Below are 27,608 nucleotides of genomic sequence, written 5' to 3' on the forward strand. Positions count from 1 at the left end.
GGAAAAAAAAAAAACTATTTTCTGTTACACATGTTGTTTTATTTCTCCTTTAAGTTTTGATATTTATACATTTTATATTTTCTATACAGAAATATGGAAAGACAAAAAAATTTAGAAAAAAAAATAATAACTGAAACCTTAAAATTGTAAGAAAAAAAATAAGTAAATGAAAACTTAAAAATTGTAAGAAAAAATAAATATTATAAATAGAAAAGTATAAATCTGTTAAATAACACTGTAAATAAAGCTATAAATGTTGTTGATATAAAAATATCCCCTTGTTTTTTTTTTTTAAAGAAAGTATTTTAATGACACTATAATCATATATTTTTCATTTTCAAATAATTTGATTTAATTTTTTTTATTTCTCCTTTAAGTTTTGATATTTATACATTTTATATTTTCTATACAGAAATATGGAAAGACAAAAAAAAATAGAAAAAAAAATAATAACTGAAAACCTTAAAATTGTAAGAAAAAAATAAGTAAATGAAAACTTAAAAATTGTTTTAATGACACTATAATCATATATTTTTCATTTTCAAATAAATTTGATTTAATTTTTTCTTTTGAAGTATTGTTTTTTAAAGTAAAAAAAATAAATAAACGTTTTTCTTAATTTTTTAAATTAAAAAAAATGCTTGAGGAGCCTTTAAAAGATAAAATGTTGAATATATTTGTTATCATACAATTCCTCACTTTTTCATCCAAGCCTCTTTTGTTAAACGTCTAAAAACGTCCATATCTGCAGTGGAATAATTCCAAAACTTCATCTGATTTACTGTCGGCAAGACTTGAATTCTTCTTCATGTGTGACGACGGCTGGGTTTTTTTTTAAAAGAAGAGAAATTGTAATTTGCTGCAGCGAGTTTCTCGCTCGATGTGCTTTCATTACAATCGCTGCTTTATTCACGCTGCTGTTATGTATTTGGTGGGGAAGCTTCTGCTGACGCCGCTGCACCCACAGATCATAACTCTGGCGCAGAAACACGCTCGTAACTCCAGACGATGCAGAAGCTTTGGTGCTGCTGAGCGTCAAGTTAGCATCACAAACTTCCTCAGAGGTGAGCGGCGAGATGAGGCAGACAAACATCATTAGCAGCACCTTTTGTTTTTAACATAAACAACACCGCGAGGAAAACAGCAGATTAGGAAAGAAAAAGTTTGAGGAAGAGTTCAGTTGAGAAACAAATATCTAACGTCTCTGAACCTTTTCACCAAAATATTTACACTCACAAACATGTTAATAAACAGTCTTTATGTTTTACTTTTTTGTTTCTCTTTTTTCAGTAAAGTTTCTTTTTGTTTCATTTTTTTGTATCCTTTAATTTGCATTATTTCCTTTGATCTATGTTCCTTATACTTGCACTTTGTCATCCCTTGCACTTTGTTCTTTTGTTTACGCTTTGTTCTTGTTTTTATGAAACTTTCTTTGAACTGGAAACCTAATTTCATATCCATCCATCCATCCATCCATCCATCCATCCATCCATCCATCCATCCATCTATTATATCCATCCGTCCGTCCGTCCGTCCATCCATCCATCCATCCATCCATCCATCCATCCATCCATCCATCCATCCATCCATCCATCCATCCATCCATCCATCCATCCATCCATCCATCCATCCATCCATCCATCCATCCATCCATCCATCCATCCATCCATCCATCCATCCATCCATCCAACCCCCTTTCTCTCTCTCTCTCTCTCTCTTTCTCTCTCTCTCTCTTTTTTACATTCATATTATATTTACTTCAGGATTTTCTTGTTTAATGTAAATTATTTTCTGATGTATTAAATATATATTTTGATCATTATATTCAACACTGTATTTATTCATTTAAAATGTTTTTTTCTTATCTTAAAAGCAAAGAAAAAAATCCCGAAATTATAATAATAATAAAAATAATAATAACAATCAGTGGTTATTCAAATTATTAATTTGCCTTTATTCAAAAATGAATTAATATTTATTTAGCTATTTTTATTTGATCATCTAAAAAACGTGTTTTGTATCATTTTTTCGTTTTTCCTAAATTTGATCAATTTTTATTTATCTATCTTTTAATGGCCGGTCGTTTCGAGCAAGCTGTTTGATTTATCACCATGACGACAATAACCCTCTGTGATTGGTCGACCAATTACATATCTCTGATGGGTTCAAGAACGCTGAACAAAGTTCCTCAACACCCTGGTACTAACGTACAGTTCATGAGAGACAGCGGTACATGGATGAACTTTAAGATTTGTCGGAATATTTGAATCGATTTTATCCGCGATCACGACGCAGACACAGTTCTGGCGAATCCGAGACGAATCCATCGGCTCCGGCCCATGCGAGGAGATAAAATGTGACGTGCGAGGATGGATGTCTGCGGTCGCTAATGGCTCGTGGAGACGCACCTTTTAGCTTTTTTCCACGCGCCGCGTCTGGAAGAAGGATCTCGCCCACGCGGGCGCAGCGGGGCGAGTGTGAGCGGACGCTTCTGTGGTCATGGTGTGTGAACGCTGAAATCCAAGCCTGTGGAATAGTTGGGTTTTTTTTCCCTTGCTCTCTGTGAGGAATTTTAATTTTTCAAATATGTTGTCAATTCTTATCTTTATTTAGGACTTTTTTTTAATTCAATTTTTGATCTATTTCTGATTTTTTTTTTTATCACTTTTCAGAATCGAAATTAGAATCAAAGAGATTATTAAAATACCCCAAAAATGTAATAAATGATAGTAATTACCACAAGATTGCATACATTCGAGTCTACTGACCTTTTCAAGAAACATCTAAAGAAGTTTTTATTTGTTCAGGCTTTTCCTTGATTTTCTGGAACTCCTGTTGTGTTATCAGTTTTATTTTGCCCTTTAAAGTATATATTTTATTGAATATTGTTTTGATTGTTTAAGCGCTTTGTGACCCTGGTCTGGAAAAGCGCTATATAAATAAAAATGACTTACTTACTTATACTAATAACAAATTATTAATATAAATACATTTTTTAAAGCTTTGCCTAATGAGTAAACAAAAAATTAAGCCAAAATATATATATTTTTAATTGCAAAAATAAGACATAACTGTTACCATATGTATTGAGTTGTGACACGAGTCTAGGATCCATATCTGGCTCAAGCTAACGCCGCGAGGATTTGTTTGTGTTCGCGTCAGATGAAAGAAAAACACCAAAAAAAACAAACGAGTCAAAAAGTTTTGATTCGTCAACCTTTTGATCCAGACTCGTCTCCCCCGACGGCACCGGTCCCACATCAAAGGACACACCGAGGGCCCGTAATAATACAGTGTAGGTGTCACAGGAGTTAAACCGGGGCCACTTTCTCACAAACTCCGGAGCGGGAGACGAAAATACCCGGCATCACGAAGAGTCACACGGTCGCTCCAGGAATGAAACAAGAACCACCTCAGACCGGCGGAGCGATGCCAGCAGCTCCGGCGAACCTATACTTAAGTGGGAAGCATGTGATTTGGCTGCGACGAGGATACGCATGTACTCCTTCAACTGCACATTAACTGGCCTCCATGCAATAACAAGTTAACCTTTTATCTGGCTATAACAAGCTCCACCGCTCAGTCCAAATAAACACAGGACGCCATTCAACGCCGAGAGGAAAGAAGGAGCTAAAAACTCCTGTGTGTGTTTAGAAAGTTTTCGGCCGCACAAGAGCGATGACTGAAATCAAAACGATGTTTGTTGACTCGGACGAAGATTTTCTTTTCCACTGACAAATGACAAAAGCTCGCTTGATGTCCCGCTCTTCAAAAACCTTCCTTCCTCACGACTCTTGATCTCAGATATACACCATTGTGAGTGTTTGAGCTAATGCTGTTAGCAACACTTTGTTGTAAAATGTTTAAAAAAGGTTGTCAAATTTCGCCTCGTGAATATTTGTGAGCACATACGAGTTCAGTGTGTTGTCGGTTTTTGCCAAGATTTAAACGGTAACAGCCGCGTGGCTAGTTGCTAGCAATGCTATATGCTAGCGACATGATCGGAAACGCCTCCAAGTTTAAATTGACTTCACGCTAATGGCTACTTTTTAAAAGACTTATGATGATGTCACATGACGTGGCTAAATGTAGTTATTCTTACAAAGTTGTAGTGTATTAAAATATTTGCAATAGATAGCATTACTGTAGAAAGAAGTTTCTCACACACGAAAACGATAGACCACTGAAAGAAGCTTAATCTATACTAAACAGACAAAAATAAAAGACTTAGCGACACTGATAACGTTAACCATCCATGAAAAATTATATTAAAATTAACCAAAGCTACATTCACTATATATACTATAAATATTAGGGAATAATTGTTATATTGGATACGATTTTTTCCAATTTAAAATACTACGTAAAACATTGTTGCGCCAATTTAATTTAAATCTTTTTTAAAATTTTGAAAATAATCTGATAATATTATGATTTTAATCTATTATTAAAAAACAGGTTTTGCTTAAATACGGCAAAAACGGACAGTCATGTATAGAATAGCTTCGTATCAATAACGTTTTGGTCGATGCGCAGATGCGTCTCTTACAAACTTCGTGGTTTCCTACCTGAGTCCGTCGCCGTGACAAGCAGGATGTACTTGTCCCGAACTTCTCGGTCCACGGTCTGGATCAGGCTCAGCTGGCCGCTGGACGACAGGCTGAACGCGCCTTCGTCGTTTCCACCGCTGAGCATGTAGCTTAGCTGCCCGTTAGCGCCCTGGTCGTCGTCTCTGGCTACGACCTGAGAGAACGAGAAAAAAGATTTAGGACGCCTAGTACAGCCTGTTTTTACTTTTACGCTATTGCGTATACCTGTTACTACTATGCTAATGATTAATGTAGCTTCATATTTTCTCTAGGTTTTGGCTCCTAAAAGGCGGTTTATGGTTCCCAAACTATATCTGTCAAGTAACACTTTGTGGTCTGGGGCCCTCACATACCTGCATTTATTGAGTTAGCATCCCGACAAACCAGGTTAAGGCATTACCCCGGTCTCAAGACTGCCATTCAAACAAAACCACATCTCGAGCTATTTGATTAACAAAGTCCACTGATTCAATCACTGACCTGTAGGATGTTTTTCGGAAGGTTCTCCTGGTTCTCCTGGACGTGGACGGTGTATGGAGACAGCTGGAACGTCGGGGAACAGTCGTTGATGTCCAGCAGCACGATGTTCACCGTGGCCCGGTCCACTCTGGAGGGGCTGCCGCGGTCGGCCGCTTGGACCACCAGAGAATAGGACGACTGCGTCTCCCGGTCCAGCTGCTTCGCCACCGATATGGCGCCGGTGACCGAATCGATCCTGAAGTCGGCGTTCCCTCCGGAGATGGAGAACCGGATCTGACCGTTGGTGCCTTCGTCGGCGTCCGTGGCGAACACCTGGATGATGTCGGTCCCGGTGAAAGTGCTCTCTTCGATCTCGATGTCGTAGATGTTCTGCGAGAAGCTCGGCGTGTTGTCGTTGACGTCCAGAACCAGCATCGTAACATCCATGTGGGACGACAGCGGAGGCTCTCCTTTATCCGTGGCGACCACCGTGAGGGTGTAGTTGGAAAGCTCTTCCCGGTCCAGTTCTCCAATTAGCCGGACATCCCCATCGATGGTCCCGATGCTGAATTTATTCCCAAACGGTCCCTTCAGGGAGTACTCCACGTAGCTGTTGGGCCCGCTGTCGGCGTCCATGGCCTGAGCGGTGAAGACCACCGTGTCCACGGGCGTGTTCTCCTGGATGTAGGCCACTTTCTGGGAGATGAACGTCGGCGAGCAGTCGTTCACGTCCAGAAGGATGACGGACACCTGAGCCGTGCTGGTGAACCGGACCATGGGGGGCGGCGCCATGTCGTTGACGGTGATCACCAGGTTGTAGAAGGACTGGGTTTCTCTGTCCAGGGCTTTGGTGCTCTTCAGGACGCCATCTTTGCCGATGACAAAATGGTGTTGGGGGTCTCCGGACGCGATCTTGTAGAGGAGCTGGGCGTTGGGACCTTTGTGGAGTCAACGATACACAACGTTAAACTACATCTTCACACGCTTCATGAAACACTAGTAGCAACAAACCTGGGGTTTTGTTTATTACAAACCTTTAGATAGATGAGTGACCACTAGAGGCCACTAGAGAACATTATAACCACCTGACTCACTTAACTCAGGTCTACTTTAAGGAAGTTGCTTGAAAAGGAAGTGGTACTAACTCGTTACATCACAAAATCTTAAACAAATTCCTTTTTTCTTGAACTGCATAATAAAATATGAGTCCATCTGACAAATGAAACAATCCTAGACAGGAAATAGATCCGACTCGTTGGACTGAATCACAGATGATTCTCTCTGACTCAAGTAGCTCGGGAGGAAGTGTGCCGGAGTTGTTCAGTCGCTGAGTAGAGTCAGAGATACTTTTCAGTAACTCCCTGTGACTCATTTTAAGAGCCATGAAATTATCAACCTCACGCCTCAGTGAGTCTCTCGAGTTTGGAAAAGAGAGTGATTCGACTCACTGACTCAACAACCACCCAACATATGAAACTGACAGGAAATGGCTGAAACTCATATATGAACCAAACTCGTCAAAATTAAACGAGTCACTGTGACTCAGGATTCCGAGCCAGGATGCGAGTTAGACCCCTGGACCCCCCCCCCCCACATATAAGGGAGTCCTAATAACTTGAGTAGAACTTATCGACCCATCGAAAGATCTGACTCATTGACTCACTTTGAAAAATCAGCTCGACAGATTTTGGCATCAGAGTTTCTACCAGAGGTTGACAAAGAATAAGAATAAGATTGTGTTTTGATCGAATCACGAGGATGTGAATCAGCAGGAGCTGCACCTGCACGTCTGTTTCTGACTCCAGTGTCGAGCAGGAAGTGGTTTTCCTGTGGTCCCTGGTGACCGTCGACAGCGGAGGTGACTGAAATATCAGTCGCGGACCGAAGATAAGGACGAGAGTGGAGGTCAGCGGTTCTTTTGTTGCCAGTGAAGGTTTCATTATCAACTTGTTTCCACTTATTGTGCACATTTTCGAACCAGAAGACCTCGATGGATGTCCACGAGTGACGTGTAACAATTGATGAAATACCTTGATTTTTTTTTTTTCTCAAGGTCACTGGAAATGACTTCAGTGCAGTGTGAAGGAAACTAAAATAAACTTTTGGAAATTCAATCAAAATCACATGATTCATTTTTGGATGGGGGGAGAAAAAAACTGGAAAATTCGAAAATGTTTTTTTTACTGTAAACAAAAAACAATCTTCTAAAAATAACAACATAATAATTATATTTTTATATCCAAACGTTTATTGTATTTATATATAATTGATTAATTTGGAGATCCTAAAAAACATATTTAATGATTTATAAAAATTTCTATTAAAGACCTGTTTTTTATAAATAAAATATAAACATGTTGTTTTACCGTAATTAAAATAATCTGTTTATAACAAAAACATCAAAATCTTTTAAAAATCCAAACTTTCATAAAACATTTATAATTTATTTTTTATAATATATGATTCATTTTTTGGGCGATTCCAAAATATATATTCAATATTGCACAACATTTCTATTAAACACTTTATTTTGATATAGATAACTAATTAAATACGCATAATATAATCACTGAGAATGCAAATAAAATTAGGAAAACAAATGTTTAATCATTAAACTATTATTAAATGTCACATTATTTTAATTTTGTATAATAATTGCGAAATATATAAATATATCTTAAGAGCAAAAAAACAATTTCACAAGGAATAAATGTTATGAGGTTAAAATTAAAGAATCTTGAAATTTGACAATAAGGAAAAAAATACAAAAAATTCCAAATAGATACTAAATAGTTAATGATATTCAAAATAAATTCTTAAGATATAATACTAAAATAGCTAAGAATGTAAAATTATATTTAAAATGAGGAAGACCAATTAGGATTATGAAAAAACATGTGTAAAGAATCCACTAATTTAATTAGTTTTTAAAGCAAATTAGAAAGAAGGTATTATCTCCAGAGGCCCCGGGTCCATACTGTCCAGAATGGGCCCTTGTCTGCCCATAATCCTCATATGCAGCTTAAATCGAGCGTCTGTAATTCAACTCAACGGGTATTCATGTGGAAGCAGCAGCACCTTCCCACACTCTGGCGCGTATTTACAGTACACAAGCTTATCAAAATCCATCCCGCTCAGGGCCGCGTCGTCCGCAGACAAAGGCCGCCGGGGGGGGTCGAAGGTCGCGGCATAGGAAGTGCTAACAATGCAGCTGCTTCATGTTGACAAATTGTGAGAGAATGTGGGTCGAAACGCTCACCGTCGTCGGCGTCCGTGGCCCCGACCGTGACGATGCTGGCCCCGGGCGGGAGGCTCTCCGACACCGAGGCGCTGTACGCCGAGCTGTTGAAGACCGGCGGGTTGTCGTTGACGTCCAGGATGTTGAAGTAAACCCTGACGGCGCTCGCCTGCCCGCCGCCGTCCCGCGCCCTCGCCGTCACGATGAAGTACTGCTGCGACTCGTAGTCCAGCGGCCGGGTCACATTGAAGACCCCCGTGACGGGGTTCAGCAGGAACGTCTCGTCCTCGTCCTCGTCCTCCAGGGAGTAGGTGATCTCGCCGTTCACCCCGGAGTCCGAGTCGCTCGCCAGGATCGCCGCCACGATGGAACCTGGAGTTATTCACGTATAGTCACAAAAGGGGGCGCTGTGGAGCGACGAGAAGCGACCGTACCTGGCGTGGTGTCTTCTGGGATGTCGAAGGAGTAGGTCGGGCGGGAGAACTTGGGCGTGTGGTCGTTGACGTCCTCGACGGTGATGTTCAGGCGCATGTCGGACGACTGCTTCCCGTCGTCGGCCCGGACCAGCAGCGAGTACTTGGAGCGACGCTCCCGGTCCAGCTTCTTGGTGGCCATGAGGTCCCCGGACTCCGGGTCGATGCGGAAGCTGTCGTCGGCGCCGCTGATGATGGTGTAGGTCACCAGAGCGTTGGGACCCTGCGGGGGGAGAGACGAGGAGCCGTCAGACGGACCTCTCGCGTGATCGGACGCTTCAAAGAGGGATTCTGGTCGCACGCAAACCGGTCCACATCAAAACCTGAATGAAGCCTTTGACTGCGTCGCCTTCACACGGACCGGCCTCTGGAACCAGCGACAGATCACTAATCGCATCTGCTGCTCGTCTGCTCTCACCAGAGACACTTCAGACGCCAGCATGTTGCAGACAGAACTTAAAACAACTCAATTAATTAAAACAAATCTACCTGTTGAACAAAAAAACTAAGTTATTCCACTTGCTTTAAAAATACAGATAAAAAAGCTGATAAAAGGAATAACAATAAAATATAAAATAGATAAAACATTTTAGCTATAATGAAAAATGAATATAAAAAAAACAAACTGTAAATAATGACTTGTTATAGATTGAGATATAAAATCTCACAAAATAATTATTTTAAATTATTATTTAATTGCAGTGTTGAAAACATTTTTTTTAACATAATGTGAAGATAAAACACTTGTATTGATAATATTTTTCTAAATTACAAAAGGAACAAAAATAATAATAAAATTAATGAAAAAAAAAAATCTAATACACACAGAAAACTAACAAAAATATTCAATGTAATTTTAAAAAACCAACAAACTTCTGTAGTCATTTTTTAAACATTTGATATTTTTATTCTTATTGGATTTATTATTGTGTTTATTTAATTGTAATTTGTTCCTTTTATTATTATGTGATCATCATTGATTATCCTTCATATTTATTGAATTATTTGTATTATTGTTCTTATTGTTATCATCATTATTTTTAATATGTGTAACGTATTTCTTTAATGTAATGTTAATGTCTGTAACATACAACTCAAATTTGGGTAAAATAAAGGTTGTATTAATCATTCAATCCTTCATAAAGAAATATTTGACGTCTCGTGAGAAACAGGGTCACAGTGTTACAAACACAGAATAAGCAGAATGAAGCGAAAGCTCCCATTCGTGCGATCTTTCGACGTGAGACCAGATATGAAAGACGGCGTTGACTGACGAAACAAAAGCATCGCTTTTTCTAAAGTGACTTCAAAAAAAGCGACAGAGCTTTGGTTTCAAATGTGGAGCCGACCGGCGCTGAAGCTGCTTTTTGATCTGGACAAAGAGCTTTTTTTTATCTGAGCTTTAAACATCCCTGCTGTTCATCGCTCACCTCGTCTCACTGTCTGTGCTAATGTCTACTTTTAAAATGTCATATTTGAAAAAAGAAAAAAGTTGTCGATAATTGTTGTTGTTTTTTGGGTCTTTTTTTTGTCCTGGTCAGACAGGAAGTAGAATTGACTCGTAGATCTGGACAAAAGGAAAGGAAACTAGCTTGTTGCTACAAACGCTTGACCTCCTGAAGAATCAACTTTTTATCAACATTTAGTCAAACAAGTTTACATTTTTTGTGTTAAAAAAAAAATGTTGGCGTATGTTGATCCTCTTCTCTGATTGGCTACATTCAGCTTCGCCACATGACGTAATAAAGAAAGGTCACGGAGATTAAAGTCAAAAAATAAATGAAGAATTCAACAAAAAATGAAGTTTTGACTTTTCTCTAACTCAACAGCAGGACTCGGACCATCACCTAAACAAATCTTCTGGTTCCTCACGAACGACTGACTCGAGTCGATCGCTCACAGATCGTTTCTACTTCCTGTTTTTAACGACCACGTGACCTTTTTTCCCCACAATAGGTCCGGGGACCCACTTGAACCGCTCGTGGAGACCCCCAAGGACACAGCGAAGTCTTTGTCGTCTACACGGATCCTGCTGTCATTAATCAGCGACTCACAGATCTGGCAATCCCATCAGCCACCTGGGCTGCAGCCCGGAACCAGACACCCATGGTTTGCCAATTAATATCCTAATAGAGTTCAGAGCTAGAACACAAAAAGGGAGGAGGGCTCGGGTCGGAACCACACTATTATTAGATGTGCGTAAATGAAATCATCGGCCCGTCCCGCTAATCTCATCTCAAGTGAGCCGACTCTCACAAACACGGCAACAAATCCGACTCTTGACCCCCACAAGAGGGTCGAGCGCTTAACGGCTCTCCAGACTCTGAGTTGGTGAGTGTTTGGGGGGGACTGAGGAGGGGGGGGCGAGTGGGAGATGCGGGGCCACCAATTAAACGGCAGCAGAAGGAAACTCGTTCAGCAGAAGAGCGAGGGGCGCGGGGACGAGGGCGCCGGCGGGACCGTGGACTTCCTGTCGGTCTGAACCCCAAACACAAAGTTCAGTAAAGTCGATAAAAACAAAGAGCAACACGTGCTCCAGTTTGGAGGTTCAGGAGGCTTCAGGTTTAGTGCATTAAAATACAAAAACACTAAAAATATCAACTTTAAAAGAGATAAAAAGTTGTAAATGTGTAGAAATAAAAGTAAAAAATGTATACATTCATTAATCAGATACAGATGTTGAAATATCAATAACAGATTATTCAAAATTTTTAATTAAAAACAAGAATTTGTGGTTAAGAAAATTAAAAAAAATTAAGTATGTGAAACAATCTTAAGTAAAATTCCAACTTTTAAAGTTAAAGTCCGACTTTTTTTTACTTTTAATTATGCGTTGTTGTTTTTTTTAAGTATAAAGATATGTATATATATATTTTTTCACAATAAAATAGAAGTAAAAAATAAATTAAATTGATTGCAACCTATGAGTGATACAATTTCCCCATGAATAAAATATTTTTGAAAGAAATTGTCTAGAAAAACTAACGAAACTAAAATCAAAAAAGGTTATTACACCAAAAAAATTATAACTATAGAAAAATAATAATAACTATAGAACAATATGAATAAGAAATAACGAGATCTTGCCAATAAACATGAATTAAAACTCATTAAATATTGAAGAATCAGAAGGAGATGTGAATAAAACTCCTGTAGAACAAAATTCAACCATCAGGAAAAAAAAAAATTCTCTTTCCTGGAAAGAAAAAAAAGGCGAATGAAAAAAATCAACTGAAAAACTCTATAAAAGCAATAAAAGAAGAAAACAAATAGCGATGATTAGTCGGTGTGTCGTGAGCCTCTCAGCTGTGGCTCCAGACATCCTCGGTGGACACTGTCGGGATAAAAGAAGGTCACAGAAGTGACGACCTCGGCGCTGCGTCTGATTTACTTACGGGACGTTCCTTCACTTCAGCAGCAGATGTTCAATAAAAGATGTGTGGCCTCGTAAATTCACAGTCCGAACCCCACCAACCCCCCCCACACACCCCTCTTTCTAATCTCTTTCCCCTCCACCCGCCAACTTTTTCCACCTCTGGCCGCGGCGAGGCGAGCGCCGGGGATCCTGGCGCTGGCTAGCATCGGGATTAGCGCTCATATCCGGAGCAGAATTCAGCGTCAGATTAATGGAGGCCGAGGCGGCTGATGTCATGTACGGTCCGGACCGGAGCCCGGGCTCAGACTGTAAACGACTCTTCTGTTGACGGCTACAATTTTGTTGTCAGAGTTCATCAGCCGAGTCATGACTCATGGGTTAATTCACAGGGCCGGTGGGTTTAATGATTCGGAGAGAAAGTAAGAAGAAACTTTTTTTTTTTTTTTTCACTGGCGAGCTGCTTCATCTCTTTATTTCTTCCCTTCTTTACATCTTAAAATGGTTTCCACTTCAACCCGATGAACTAATGGATCCTTCATGAAATAAAAGACTCATAATTGGAAGACTATTTGTTTGAAAACTCAAAAGAAATTCAAATATATAAAGTTAAAAGTCAATAATAATAATAAAAAGTACTTATTTTCACAGATCACAATGTGTTGTCCTTATGATAAATCAATTTATTTATTATACTTTTTTTTTTTCCTTTTTTTTTTCACTGGCGAGCTGCTTCATCTCTTTATTTCTTCCCTTCTTTACATCTTAAAATGGTTTCCACTTCAACCCGATGAACTAATGGATCCTTCATGAAATAAAAGACTCATAATTGGAAGACTATTTGTTTGAAAACTCAAAAGAAATTCAAATATATATAGTTAAAAGTCAATAATAATAATAAAAAGTACATATTTTCACAGATCACAATGTGTTGTCCTTATGATAAATCAATTTATTTATTATACTTTTTTTTTCACTGGCGAGCTGCTTCATCTCTTTATTTCTTCCCTTCTTTACATCTTAAAATGGTTTCCACTTCAACCCGATGAACTAATGGATCCTTCATGAAATAAAAGACTCATAATTGGAAGACTATTTGTTTGAAAACTCAAAAGAAATTCAAATATTTAAAGTTAAAAGTCAATAATAATAATAAAAAGTACATATTTTCACAGATCACAATGTGTTGTCCTTATGATAAATCACTTTATTTATTAAAATTATTTTTTTTTTACTTTTTTTTTTCACTGGCGAGCTGCTTCATCTCTTTATTTCTTCCCTTCTTTACATCTTAAAATGGTTTCCACTTCAACCCGATGAACGAATGGATCCTTCTTAAAATAAAAGACTCATAATTGGAAGACTATTTGTTTGAAAACTCAAAAGAAATTAAAAAATATATAGTTTAAAGTCAATAATAATAATAAAAAGTACATGTTTTCACAGATCACAATGTGTTGTCCTTGAGATAAATCAACTTATTTATTATACTTATCTGGGTTCTACTGTGAGTCTCTCCCATAGGACTTTTCTTTCCATCCTATCTCTAAAAAACGTTTTTAGGAGCAACATTTTTCTTCCTTGACCTAGAAAGTCTTAATCAAAAGAAAACTAAAATTAAATATATAAATTAAAATATATATATATATATATATAGTCAATAAAGAGATGACGCAGCTCACCATTAAAAAAAAGTTTATTCTACTTTCTCTCTGAATCATTAAACCCAACTGCCCTTTGAATTAACCCATGAGTCATGACTCCGCTGATGAACAAAATTGTAGCCGTTACCAGAAGAGTCGTTTACAGTCTTTTTTTGTACTTATTTTTCTTTTTTTTTGTTATTTATAATTGTATATATATTTTATATACATATATATATATGTACCTGAACAATTATTTTTTTAAGTCTCGTATCGCTTTAGAGAAGCTTAAAATAGCATGCTAACTAGCAACATTAGCTTTTAGCCACACAACGTTAGCATCCTGCTATAATAAGGTGAAATTCACTATTAGTCTTAAACCACGATGCTTAAAATTCTCCAATGACTCATTGTCAAAAGGAAAGCCTGACTCATGGTTAAATAATACATTTAAAAAACGACAAACTGAGTACCAAAAAATATGATGAAAGAAAAAACCCCAAATACAGAAATGATTCCCCTGAAAATCCCCTGGAAAACAGTATCAGACAGAATGACGTGTTCAAATCACATGAACAAAACATGAGATCTTAAATCTATTCAGAACATTTGTGGTTGAATAATCTCGATCTGGGGTTTTTCAAAAGAATTGTTATCACACTTTTGGGAATAAAAGCACGAATTCCCCTGATTGCGTCATGTTATTTGCAAGACATGAGCGAGTACTTCACAGAGATTTAAAAGTCGCGGTCGCAGGAAATTACCTCGTCCGCATCCGTCGCCGTCAACTGCATGATCTTGAACCCGTCGCCGATGTTCTCCTCGATGGTCACGTCCAGGATGTCGTTGGGGAAGACGGGCGGGTTGTCGTTGACGTCCTGCAGCGTGATCTCCACCTGGAGAGAAGACGCACAACGTTAGCATGCCGCGAGAACGTTAGCGTCATGCTAAACAGTCGAAAAACCACAATGCTTAACTTCCACTACTGACTCATAGTCAACAAATGAGCCCTGACACATGGTTTAACAAGCGGATTTATTTATGTTATTTTGTTCAATTTTGTCGTTTAAAAAAAGTCTAGAGTCGCTAGAGAGTAACTTAGAATAGCTAGCGTACTAAGCTTAGCTATAAGCCATGTTTTTTTCAGGCATATAACAGCTGAAACTGTGACTCATAGTCGACTGTCCTGACTAATGGGTTGACAAAGTGATTTCTTAAAGTTTTGTCAGAGATGTTACAATGTCACAATGTTAGCATCATGCTAAACAGTTGAACAACCACAATGCTTCACTTCCACTACTGACTCATAGTCAACAAATGAGCCCTGACTCATGGTTTAACAAGCGGATTTATTTATGTTATTTTGGTCATTTTTTTTTATTTTTAAAAATTCTAGAGTCGCTATAGAGTAACTTAGAATAACTAGCTTGCTAACTAGCAACATTAGCTATAAGCCATGTTTTTTACAGGCAAACAACGTAAGCATCCTGCGCGAACAACAGCTGAAACTCTGACTCATAGTCGACTGTCCTGACTCATGGGTTAACAAAGTCATTTCTTAAAGTTTTGTCAGAGATGTTACAATGTCACAATGTTAGCATCATGCTAAACAGTTGAACAACCACAATGCTTAACTTCCACTACTGACTCATAGTCAACAAATGAGCCCTGACACATGGTTTAACAAGCGGATTTATTTATGTTATTTTGTTCAATTTTGTCGTTTAAAAAAAGTCTAGAGTCGCTATAGAGTAACTTAGAATAGCTAGCGTGCTAAATAGCAACAGTAGCTATTAGCCTTGTTTTTACGGCCATACAACAGCTGAAACTGTGACTCATAGTCGACTGTCCTGACTCATGGGTTAACAAAGTGATTTCTTTAAAGTTTTGTCAGAGATGTTACAATTTCACAATGTTAGCATCATGCTAAACACTTGAAAAACTACAATGGTTAACTTTCACCACTGACTCATAGTCAAAAAATGAGCCCTGACTCATGGGTCAACAAGCGGATTTATTTATGTTATTTTGTTCAATTTTGTCATTTTTAAAAAGGCTAGAATCGCTATAGAGTGACTGAGAGTAGCTAGCGTGCTAACTAGCAACAGTAGCAATTGGCCATGTTTTTTCAGGCATACAAGAGCTGAAACTGTAACTCATAGTCAACTGTCCTGACTCATGGGTAAACAAAGTGATTTCTTAAAGAAGAAAAATCTGGAATCGCTGTAGAATATCGCTAGAACGCTAACCAGCTACATTAGCTATTAGCCATGTCTTTACAGGCATACAACGTTAGCATCTTGCTAGAATAACGGCTTAACTTCTTTCACCACTGACTCATCGTCAACAAACAAGTCCTGACTCATGGGTTACCAAGCTTATTTCCTAAAGCTACGTTAACAATTGTGCTGTCGCTTTAGAGTAGCTTAAAATAGCTAGCATGCTAACTAGCTACATTAGCTATTTGCCTTGTTTTTGCAGTCACAGAACGTTAGCATCCTGCTAGAATTAAGTTAAATTGACTGTCTTAAACCAAAATCCTTAACATTCTCCACTTACTCATAGTCAAAAAGCAAGTCAGACTCATGGGTTAACATGCAAATGTCCTAAAGTTATACCAATAATCTTATCATGGTCCTTCTGGAAAAGTCCGGAGTCGCTTTAAAGTGGCTTGAAATAGCTAGTATGCTAATAAGCTACATTAGCCATGTCTTTACTGACAAACAATGCTAGCATCCTGCTAAAACAACGGAATATAATGTCACGATGCATATCTTCCACCACTGACTCATAGTCAACAAACTAGTCCTGACTCATGGGTTAACTAGCTGATTTCTTTAAAAGACACACAAGCATGCTAACTAGCCACATTAGCCATTAGCCATTTTTTTTACACACAAAAAATGAAGTTATAATATAAATGTTGAGTAACTGGGACACATTGATGCTTGAAAACATCACTTCTGATGGTGAAATGTTCATGAATAAACCACAAACGTGTGTTTACAGACAAGCTGATAAACACAAACAAAAAGCTGCAGTTTTCCCAACAACACAACACAATGGACCTCGAAGGCCACTTGACCGCCGGGTCAGAATCTATTCTCAGCGGAACTGAGAGGAAGCAGACAAATCTGAATAGGAAACTTCCGGATCACTCCTCCAGACGATCCGGGTCGCAACCGGCGAGAAATAAAAAGACGCCGATGCGACTACGATCGGAAACCAGTCCCAGCCTTTTACGGCGACAAGTGAAAGCGGGTCATCCACACGAAGGCGAGACGCCAGATCAAGACCCGAGTCAACAAACGGTGAATATTTATGAGGAGTAAATAATGCATGTGATGCATGTGCTAATGAGGAAGAAAGCGGTCGCTGCAATAATTAACTCGCCGCCTCCCGGGAGACGACCAGAGCGAAGGAAGCGAAGAAGGCGAAGGAAGCGAGGTCAGCGAGCGGCAGGTGAGACGCTTCAGTTTTCGGCTAAAAAAGATCCAGTTTCAGACGCGTCGAGTTTCAGCCGCTGACGAGCCGTCAGTTTATTATTGATGCCCTGGTTCTGGTCGGGTTCTGAGGCGTGAGGAGTGAAGACGATCAGAACTATCTTCCCTCAGTACCTTCAGAAGTCGACACACACTTGCTTGAGACATCATAGACACAAACTAGCAATATAAACACAATTACACAAAGTAAAAGTGCTTACACAGATGCACGCACACTCACACATGCAGTAACACATAATAAAGGATGGGGAAAATACACAACTATAAACAAACTGAAGCACAACAACTATAAACTACACAACTATGCAGATAGGCATTATTTACACAAATCAGCAAAACAAATACACAAAGTTCTGACGCAGATGCATGCACAGACACGCATTAAGTAGGAAGGAAACAAAAATGAACACAAAAAAATACACAGTTAAACTATTTAGATACACATAGACAATCTACACACATACCTAAATAGAGAGACAAACAAACAAATAAGTTAAACACAGATTCAAACACACACTCACACAATCAAATAAGCAACATGACACATATGCTGAAATACACACACATACATAGATACAAAGATTCATGCACACACAAAAGAAACAATAAATGCACACATATAAACCTACAAAAACCCACAAGCAATTAGACACATGCACACATAACCACACATTGAAGCACACACACATTCAAACACACAACATTAATTTAACATTAAATTAACTCTACATAGAACTACAAAAACACACATATGCAGGTACATGTTAAATACATGCAAACAGAAACACACACATAATTAAGTGCACAAAACAATGATCAAACAAATTCAAAAAGATATATTCACAAACAAAACAAAACAAACTTAAAAGCACAAACCAACAAAGGGACACACAAACCTAAAGAAATTCATTCAGAACCACAGATGGACACACACACACACGTTTAAACTCAAACACACATTTAAAGGACTAATAGAATAACAGATACATACATGTACCCATACAGACACACAATTTATACACATATAACCCTAACACACATATAAAGAAAAAAGACAGACTTGAACACACACAAATAAGCACTCACTGAAAAAAAACACATGCATATATGAATAAATATTCCCACAAATATAAACACAATAAAACGCACACCGAAAGACCCACATGGACACACACAGACACCAATCCAAACACATCTGTGAGCAAACTTGGACACACAAAAATATGTCATCACGTGTGTTTTTTAAACAACCCAGAGAGGAAAGTTGTGTACTTTTTCTGAACAGAACTTTTGCTCCTCTTGATTGTACCATGTGACCCCGAAACCACCACGTGACCTCTGACCCGCCGATCCCCTCGATCGCAGCCTCAACGCGAGCATGTTTCAGGTGTGTCTCGTCCAGCAGGATTGTGCGTCTGCTCTAGGATTGTGCGTCTGCTCTGCACACACCGTTTCCTCGGGAGGGTTCTCGGGTTTCTCAAAGTGGGCCGGAGGAGAGAGTGGAAGCTGCAACAGACGGTGCTGATTTCTGATGGTTCCGACAGAAGCTCGAGTCCTCGGCTCGGCTCGCGTCCCGTTGACGACCACCGACTGCACGACCTCATCGCAGAGCCACGCCCACAACTGATCGAAGGCAATGATGAAGTGATGTCATCAATATAGTCCTGGCGCCGGTTACACCGACTACACGCCCCCTAGTGGTCCACGACAGAAGTCTCATTTTGTTTCCTTTGAAACTGCAATATTATGAGACTTAAATTCAGTTTATAGATTTTAAAATAAATAAATGTTTAAGAATTAATTTTAAAAATAAAGATGAGGTACAAAATCGAAGTATTTCATGTTCTATTTACAATTTCTTAAATTATGGATAATGAGATTAGATCTTTCTTTTTTTCTTTTTTTTCCCCCAAAATTTGGAATAATAAATAGTTAAAAACTTAAATAATGTTCCACCTAATTTAGTATTTTTCATTTCGGTTTTCATTAGAAATCTAAGTAAAATAATTTATATTTTAATAATTTAATAATTTTTTTAAATTAAATAGAAATTCACAGTAAAACGTAATAAACTTTTGCCAAACACAAAACGACAAAAATAAATATATAGTAATAATAATAATAATAATAAATGTTTTATTACAAAAAAGAAAAACAAATGTATGAAACTACAAAAAAAAACATTTACTTTAAGTTAGAAAAGTGGACATTACATTATATTATAAGATAAAGTAGTTTTACTTTATTTGTTGAAAAATATATTGTATGAAAATTTAATTTTCAGAAATAAAAACAGGCATTTCTAGGGTTTTTTAGGGCACTAGAGTTATATTATTGTCTTGAATTATTTTAAATAAATATTCTAAAGGTGACTTTGTTATATAAATATACTTTTTTTTTTTAATTTGTATTAAAAAGCTTGAACTCGTTTTTAAAAAGGGAAAAATTTGCGAGCGAACTCATCGACCTTCTTCCATTTCGGCAATAATAAAGCAGTCTGGTAAGAAGATGTTGTGGGAGGATCCACTGGAAAGGACTCGGGTTTTTATTTGGTTCAACTTGAGTCTGCGGCACCAGATTTGTCCTCCGGCGGCCATTTTGGTCGGACTTTAAGTGCGACCGACTTGAGGAGTCGTCGGCGGCTTCACGAAAGTGAGCTCAGGAGCCGACGTCTCCTCCACCACGTGTGCACTCGCACATGCCTGCAGAGTTATTCATCCTCCGACCGCAGTCGTCGGCAGGAATCTGAGCGTGCCGGAGATGGGAATGCGGAGAGGAAAAAGCAGACAAAGCTGGACGGGCGCCAGACCTCGACGCAGAAGTCAGGAGGCGATCATATTCCCGAGCGCTCTGAAAACCTTTAGCAGAACCACCGAGAGACGAAACAAAGGAGGCTGGAAGTGATCACAGAGCACCTCGGCCCTTATGTAACCCAGAGAGGGGGGGCCCGCGTCCGACAAGTGGTTCTAATAAAGGGGATCGCCGTCCTCTCCGAGGACCACTTCACCCGCTGGTGAGCTGCAGGACCCTTGCCAGGGTAGTCCTCCGTCTGGTTCCGACACGGCAGCTCGGTCCTTCCACTGCGTCCTGATGAAGTGCAGCTTTTATTGGACTCATATCCGCCCACAGAACCGAGGCTCTGGAAACGGCCCAGATGTTCCAGAGATGTTCCGACAGGGATCGGAAAAAAAGTGTGGCTCGTGGGCCACGTTTGGTCCTCTGACTCACGCTCGGGCCTTCATGAGGTCATCGGGTCAGGAACTCTTAACTGGAATTATCAATGGGTTTTACTCCAACATATATTTTTAACTAAACTGAATATATTTCATCATATTTTTATTAAGACTGTTTTTTAATGTTTTTTGCCATTTTTAAATAAATCATGTCTGTCAACGTATTCTCCACCTTATTTTTTAGGTTATTATTCTTTTATATGTATATATATTTTCCTTATTATTGACACTAAAATTTATAGGAATCTATTTACTTAAAAGATATTTGATACTTATAAATAATCAATTTTATCTTTGGGATTTTTTTTTCTCTATTTATTAAGATTTATTTAATATTAACTCGGAGATATATTTCAAAGTAGAGATAAAAGGCACACGACCCATATTTTTAAACATTTTATACTAAATTATACCAAAAAAATGACCAAATGTCAAAAAAACATATTGTTTTAAAAAGAGAAACAAGTTCAAATCCCAGTTATTTTATGCTGCAGTTCATCTAAAGTTTACATTCTAAGGTATCGTCTAATGAACTCTTTTTCTTCGACCTTGAGTGACCTCCTCTCCGGATCATCATCGGTCGTCTTTCATCGCTCGCGTCGACGTCAGACTCGAGGCCCGGAAGGTAATTAGACCTCGTGCACCGTGATCACGGCGCCGTTAATGGAGGCGCGAAGACGCTCCTTCAGAGCTCGCGATTCAAAGCCATCATCGGCAAATTACCGCGACCTCATAAACGCCCGCCGCTCTGCATCCTTGGATTAAAAGGTTAGAACATCAAAAAACAAGAAGTTCTTGAAACAGAAGAGGGATGAAAGCTGAAAAACAAAATAATGAGCTCGCTTTGAAGATTTATTTTTATTTGTGAAGAATGGAGGAGGCCGTCGCTCCGCTCCTGATTACACGCCGCGAGACGGCGAGGGAAGTGTCTTAAGAATCTTCTTCTACGCGTGTGATTTACTCCTCTTGGCCAAAACATCACAGATGAACACGCCAAGATCTCGGCTACGGCTTTTACGTCGACTTTTCGGCGTGAACGTTCCCTAAAAAATACACATTTGTTTTATAAATATGACACGAGAGAATGTTCCTCACGCACACTCCGTTCTTCTATGGAATCAATCACACAAAAAACTCCTCTGACTCACAACCTGAGTGACCGTGACGTGTGAATTACTGCAGTTCAGTTCTGGCAATCCCAGCTACTCAGGGTGGGAGGCGGGGGGACGACACTCAACCTCTCAAAGTGTGACTACTTAAACCATATTTTTATGGACTGAAGAAAGAGCTGAGCCAAAAGACCAAACTCTTACTTGCAGCTCTGACTTTTTAACAAGATCAAGATATTAAAATATTCAAAAAATCATAAATATCAATATTGTGTTTCACGATACCGTCAATATATTCACCAGCATTGTGTCTTTTTTCAACACTTTTTTTGTCTATTTTGATCATAGTTTTTTTCATGGTTTATATTTCAAATAATAACTTGATCAAAATAAAATACGTTCATTTTTGTGTCGCAATTAAACTTCAGGCCACTAGGCAGCAGTCATTACGTCCTTCGCAGCGGAAGAAACTTTGAAATCTCATGGGATTCCGTGGATGACTGAGGACGAGAGGATACAGTAGACTCCAGCAGCTTTTAAAGCTGACGTTTGGACATATTTTGGTTTGAAAAGCAGTTACGTCTTAGTCAAGAGTCATGTGGTCTGTAGATTCTGCAACACCAGAGTCAAGTACTCGACAATACTACAAATATCTACTTGTTACTACCATATCACAATGTATCGTATTGTTTCCCCAGTATCGCGATACGTATCGCTTCGCCAGATTCTCTAGAGAAGCTCAGTCATCCAGGAGAGACTCAGAGTCTTCTTCTCAGGAGTTCTCCTGATGAGAACACCATACAAACCTTCCATTGTGGCTCTTGACAAGGTTCCACAGAAGTGAGAGTCTTAACTTTGGCTCGTCCGGCCACTAAGTCTGAGTTTGACTCTCTCCCGACAAGAAGCCCGCTTAAGTCCTCCGTGGCGTTGGTTTGATACTTTCTGTCAGCCGGTGATGGATGTGCGAGATTTAGAGGATGAAAACCCAGTCTGACCTATTTACGACAACACCGTCTCTGTTGCGTCGCTTCAACCTCAGCGCAGTGGAAGTTATCTGCAGCGTCAAGAGTACGGTTGAGTCCCGTAAAGTAACTTCACGTACAGATCGTGTGATCGTGTCAACAGAAGAGGTCAAAGACAAAAACTAAACGATATGGATGAATAAAAAAAAGTGAAATAATGTAAGAAGTAAAATGAAGAAAACGATATTTTGTTGTATAGATGTTTGTTGGTAAAGATGATGAAATATATATACTGTATGTTTAATGTCAAATAAATGCTGTTTAAAACAATACGCATGAAAAAAGTTGGAATTTTTTATCAGATCAAATATTTAAAGTTCACTTACTGGTTGATTAATTTAAACTTTTGTTATTTTATGTAATATTTTTTTGTTTATGTTTAGTTTGTTTACGCGCTTTGTAACCCTGGTCTGGAAAAGCGCTATATAAATACAAATTACTGACTTAATTACTTAATATATATATATTTTATACCTCAATATCAAGTTCATTACACTTTTCCCTTCTCAAAAATTACAAATAACTTTAATAAATTTACACTTTTATAACAACTTTCCCGAAATTCAAAAAGTACAACTTACAACACGCTAGTCCTGGTCGTTCACCGATTTCTTTGCCAACAGTTGGTCCCAGAGTTGCCGGGCAACTACCTTTCTTTCGTTCCCCCCGACCCTCCTCTCCGAGCTGAGACCACCCCCCCAGCTTTCAAACATGGTTGCTCTTCGGATTAAAACGAGCCCGAGCGTGTTCATTAGTGCGGCGTAGAGACGAGGAGGAGGGAGAGTAAACACTCCGACTCGGGGACAGGATCTCCTGTGGTCCCCAACTTTAGTGTTTGAAAGTGGATCACGTCTTTGCGAAAGAGACGGTTACGGGGCCTGTTTCCAGGAACCCAGTTCTGCCTGCTGGACTGAGTGGTGAATTGGTTGGGAACAGATTACCTTTTAACGGAGAAATCTCAGGCAATTTCTTGAGGTACTAAAGATTTCCTGGACTTTGGATGGTCCAGATGGTATTACTTCATTAGGTCTACATTAAGGGGGGCCTTCAAGGGGAAGTAAGTAAAGGTTATTTGTAAAGTGCCTTTCTAGACCAGGTTCATAAAGCGCTTTAACAAACAAAAACAATAAAAAGTTTAAATATAGTTTAAATGTCTTGAGATGTTTCTTGAAGGAGTCAGTAGATGATCAAACACAGAGGGAGAAGAAGATTGTTCAAAAGCTTAGGAGCAACAGCCTGGAAGGATTTCTCTCCTCTGGTCCTGAAGAGTGTTCAGGAACCATCAGTAGATTCTGATCCACAGACCTCAGAGCCCGAGCTGGGGTGTAAGTCTGGATCAGATCAGTGATCTAAGGAGGAGTCTGACCATGAATAGATCTGAAAGTAAGAACCAGATTTTTAACATTGATCCCGAAAGAAACTGGCAGCCAGTGAAGAGTTTTTAAAGGATCGGGGAAATGTGAGTTCTTCTACTAGAGCAGGTCAGAATTCTCGCTGCAGAGTTTTGTATAAACTGCAGGCGAGACAGATCCTTCTTGTTTAGACACTAAAATAAACCGTTACAATAGTCTAAACGAGAAGACACAAATGCATGGATTATAAGCTTCAGACCGAGTTGTGACATCATTTTCCTAAATTTAGATATTTTTCTCAGTTGAAGGAAAGAGTAAGGTCCTGTTAGCTAGAGGGGTATCTGGTCCTCATCGAGGCAGGGACCCTGAGGTTTATTTAACTTGAGAAAAGTTCACATGGTTTCATTTGCCTTCATGGCAAAGTGGACTTTGGTTCTGGATTCGTCGACCACAAAAAAACTGAAGCCGCCAAACAGGATTGAATTTAGTCTCCTTGTTTATCAACAGATCTGGTTTAAACATTAAGTTCCGAACTCATATGGCCGGATTTAACTGCAGCGGTGCCTCATGGGAAAATCATTATATCTGAATATTTGACTCGTTTCTCTTTTAACAAGTCATTTGAAGTTTAGACTCGCCCCGGACTCTGCCAACGCCACGCTACAAACAAAGTCGAGTATTGGAGCGGAACCGACTTTTGTTTCTTTTATCCGAGTGTTCTCCGGTTCAATCTGGATATTTACTTTAATTAGAAAAACAACTTTATTGCTCGTTCACAAACGAACGGTTCGCCTCGCGGCAGTTAAACACCAAACAGGTATTTAGCTTTAACTGCGAGCGCATCAGCTTCTCCGAGCACAAACGTCAGTAGAATGCACCATTTCCTCCCCTTTAATGAAGTTTGAAGGTAAGATGGCGGAGATCTAATGAACTATTAAATGGAGAAAGAGCCTGTTTTTGCATAATTGCCATCGGGCTATTTTAGTGCGGCGTACATCTGCAGGCGTCGTTTGGGCCTCGGCAGGAAACGGCTCGGCAGCGCAGACCGAGGTGAAGACATTCTGAGGGGAACAAAGTTGATGAATTTAACATGAGGTGGTTTAAAAGAGGAAAAAGAGGAGGGGCGCCTGGATCTGTGGAGAGTTTTCTCTCTCTCCGAGCTGCCGAAGTGGAGGTTTTTGAGGAGTTATACAGTAGCTCCATGACATCACTTCCTGAATGCCAGGATGAGAGTGTGTGAACAAGTTGTGGCAACTCTTTTTATTTTTTTAATTTGTGCTACTGTGTGTGGAGAACGTTAAACCTGGTCAACAGAGGGAGAGAGTCACACCAGACTCGCAGTTGAGTTTCTCTGTGAAGGAGTCATTTGAAACCTCAGAGTGAGTCAAAGTCATCATGTCACCATAAAACTTAACTTTTAATCATGAAAAAAAACGGATTTGTTTACTCTTATATGACTCACTAAGCATTTTAGAGTCAGCAGAATTATGACTCATGGGTCAATGAACAGATATGTGTCAATTTTAAAGCAAGTCATCTCAAGATATTTCACGTCTACTTTCATTAAGAAAGGACCACATTCTGAAGCTAATCTTGAAGTTTTTTCATTGGTTAAACCTGGTCAAGATCTGAGCGACGCATGCCTGCCTTTTTTACTCTCGGTTGATGCTCCGAATATTTATGAAGTAGTTATCAAGATCAAGATGTTGAGTGACTCAAGTCTGTAACGTAACACGGTACATTTTTATCACAAATCAGTTAGAGTCTAACTCACTTCCTGTCATCTCGGTTAATGTATTCGACTCAAATAATGTCAAGGTCGTCACATTCTTGCAGTTGAAGTCTATGATCTGAAGGGAATGTCGGTGAATCAATGCCTCTTAGATACTCGTGTCTGTTGTTATTCTGAGATTTCTTTGAGTTCAAAATTCCCCCAAAAATCCTTCAAATCAGTTAAACCCTGAAAATATCAGAGCGACTCATGTCCGTGAATAAGAACGAAGGTTTTAGCAAATCAACTATTTGAGACTCACTAGTCTGCATGGATGCAGCTTTTATACAAACACAGTTTTTACAGTAATTGTAGGACTCAAAAAAAAAGCAAATATGAGTCACAGGAAAAGCAGAAATGACTCACGGGTTAATGTAGTTATATTGGGGCTATTACTTTGACAGACGACTGTCTCGATCTGCTCAAAATTTCCCAAACTGTGAGACGGAAATGTTCGCTGTGGCTAGAGTTTGACGACCTGTCAGATGATGCTGATACATGATGTGAGAAGATGTTTTCCTGTTATTGAGCGAACCCGTCCCACGGTGGTCCGTACGAGCCTCATTCAAAACGTGTGCGACCCCCCAAAAAAAAAAAAAACGTCCAGCTCGGCTTTATCATGAAGATGTGCCTTCCCCAACGACCATCCGTCTTAATTAACGGCCCATTTGTATGCTCTTCAACCCTCGCGACGAAATAGCATGGGAAGCGAACCCCCCCCCCCCCCCCCCCCCCCCCCCCTTCAGCTCAAATCTGGGTCTCCAAGACATCATTAGCGGATTAAAACCACAAAAGCTTCAATGGCCTCCCCCGTGTTGCCGGCACATTTCTTTATCTCCCACCGTTCACGCCGATTCCCATCCCTTCGCCTTCACATCCCGCATTCCTCCGCATAACTTTTCCCGGCTATAGCGTCCGACTCGAGGCGGTCCGGGGTGGGGGTCCCCTCCCTCTGGACCCGTGTCAGGACAACAAAAAGGAAATGTTTCAAAAACAGCCGTATGGGTAAGTCGCCTTCACAGCCACCGCTTTTTCCCCCCCTCTTTTTGTCCGGAGCACGCTTGAGCGGAGCCCAATAGCCGGGAGACAATTCATCTCAATTCCCCCATTCAGGGACCCTACAGAGACTATTAATTGTCGACTCATAAAGCCCCCCGCGGAAGCCCCCCGGAGAGAGAGGAAGCAGTTGTTTTCGTGTCCTCCGTATCATCACCTCCAGGTTTTTTTCCTCCAGGGTCCGCGGGGTCGGTTCAGGAGGTGAAGGGGTGACGATGATCTCTGGGATCCACGTCTCGGGGGGCGGGGTGGAGACCCCGGGTCAGAGCGAGGGTGCCATTTGTTAGTCGACCTCTCCTGCTGATCTGACACGTTTTTTTGTGGAAAAGGAGAATTACGGGCGAAAGGGGGCGGAGACCCCCGTCTTGGGTTTTTGAAGAGATGAGCGGGATGTTTGGTCTCTACACACTTTTCCATGGATCGACTGAGCAGCCGGGGATGGAAAGCAGGGAATAAAAGTCGGAGTGAATTAGGGAAAATATATTTTCCATTTTAAAAACTTAAATGTACGTTTCCACATTTATTTTTCGTCATTTTATCCCACATTTATTTTTTTTCCAAACACACCTTTGGATGTTAAACGTAGGAGTAGGAATTTATTTTTTTCTAGAACACTTTTTATTAGATCAATTATATTATTGAAATGCTTTTAGTCAAACAAATAGTACTCGGAAAAAAAAACCTAAACATTATAGATATGTTACTCAATCACCCTGTCATCCGAGTTGCATCGAAAAAATATGTCAATTTCCTAGGGAGAGGGGGGGGGGGGGTCTAAGGGTAGTGG

The 27,608-nt window shown here is 39.5% G+C and overlaps 1 protein-coding gene across 2 annotated transcripts in view; it reads right to left on the reverse strand.

Annotated features, from left to right (window-relative positions):
* Nucleotides 1-27,608, reverse strand: part of fat4 (FAT atypical cadherin 4) — a 95,738-nt gene that overhangs the window by 25,146 nt on the left and 42,984 nt on the right. For both annotated transcript variants that reach the window (XM_087799563.1, XM_087799562.1), the window contains exons 2-6: nt 14,540-14,671; nt 8,721-8,982; nt 8,308-8,658; nt 5,070-5,986; nt 4,569-4,743 (exon numbers count right to left, since the gene is read on the reverse strand). In XM_087799563.1, coding sequence (XP_087655689.1) covers nt 4,569-4,743; nt 5,070-5,986; nt 8,308-8,658; nt 8,721-8,982; nt 14,540-14,671 — 1,837 coding nt within the window. The remainder of the gene's footprint in view (nt 1-4,568; nt 4,744-5,069; nt 5,987-8,307; nt 8,659-8,720; nt 8,983-14,539; nt 14,672-27,608) is intronic.

Source organism: Callionymus lyra, chromosome 9 (genome assembly GCF_982586985.1).
Source record: "Callionymus lyra chromosome 9, fCalLyr1.hap1.1, whole genome shotgun sequence".
NCBI lineage: Eukaryota > Metazoa > Chordata > Actinopteri > Syngnathiformes > Callionymidae > Callionymus > Callionymus lyra.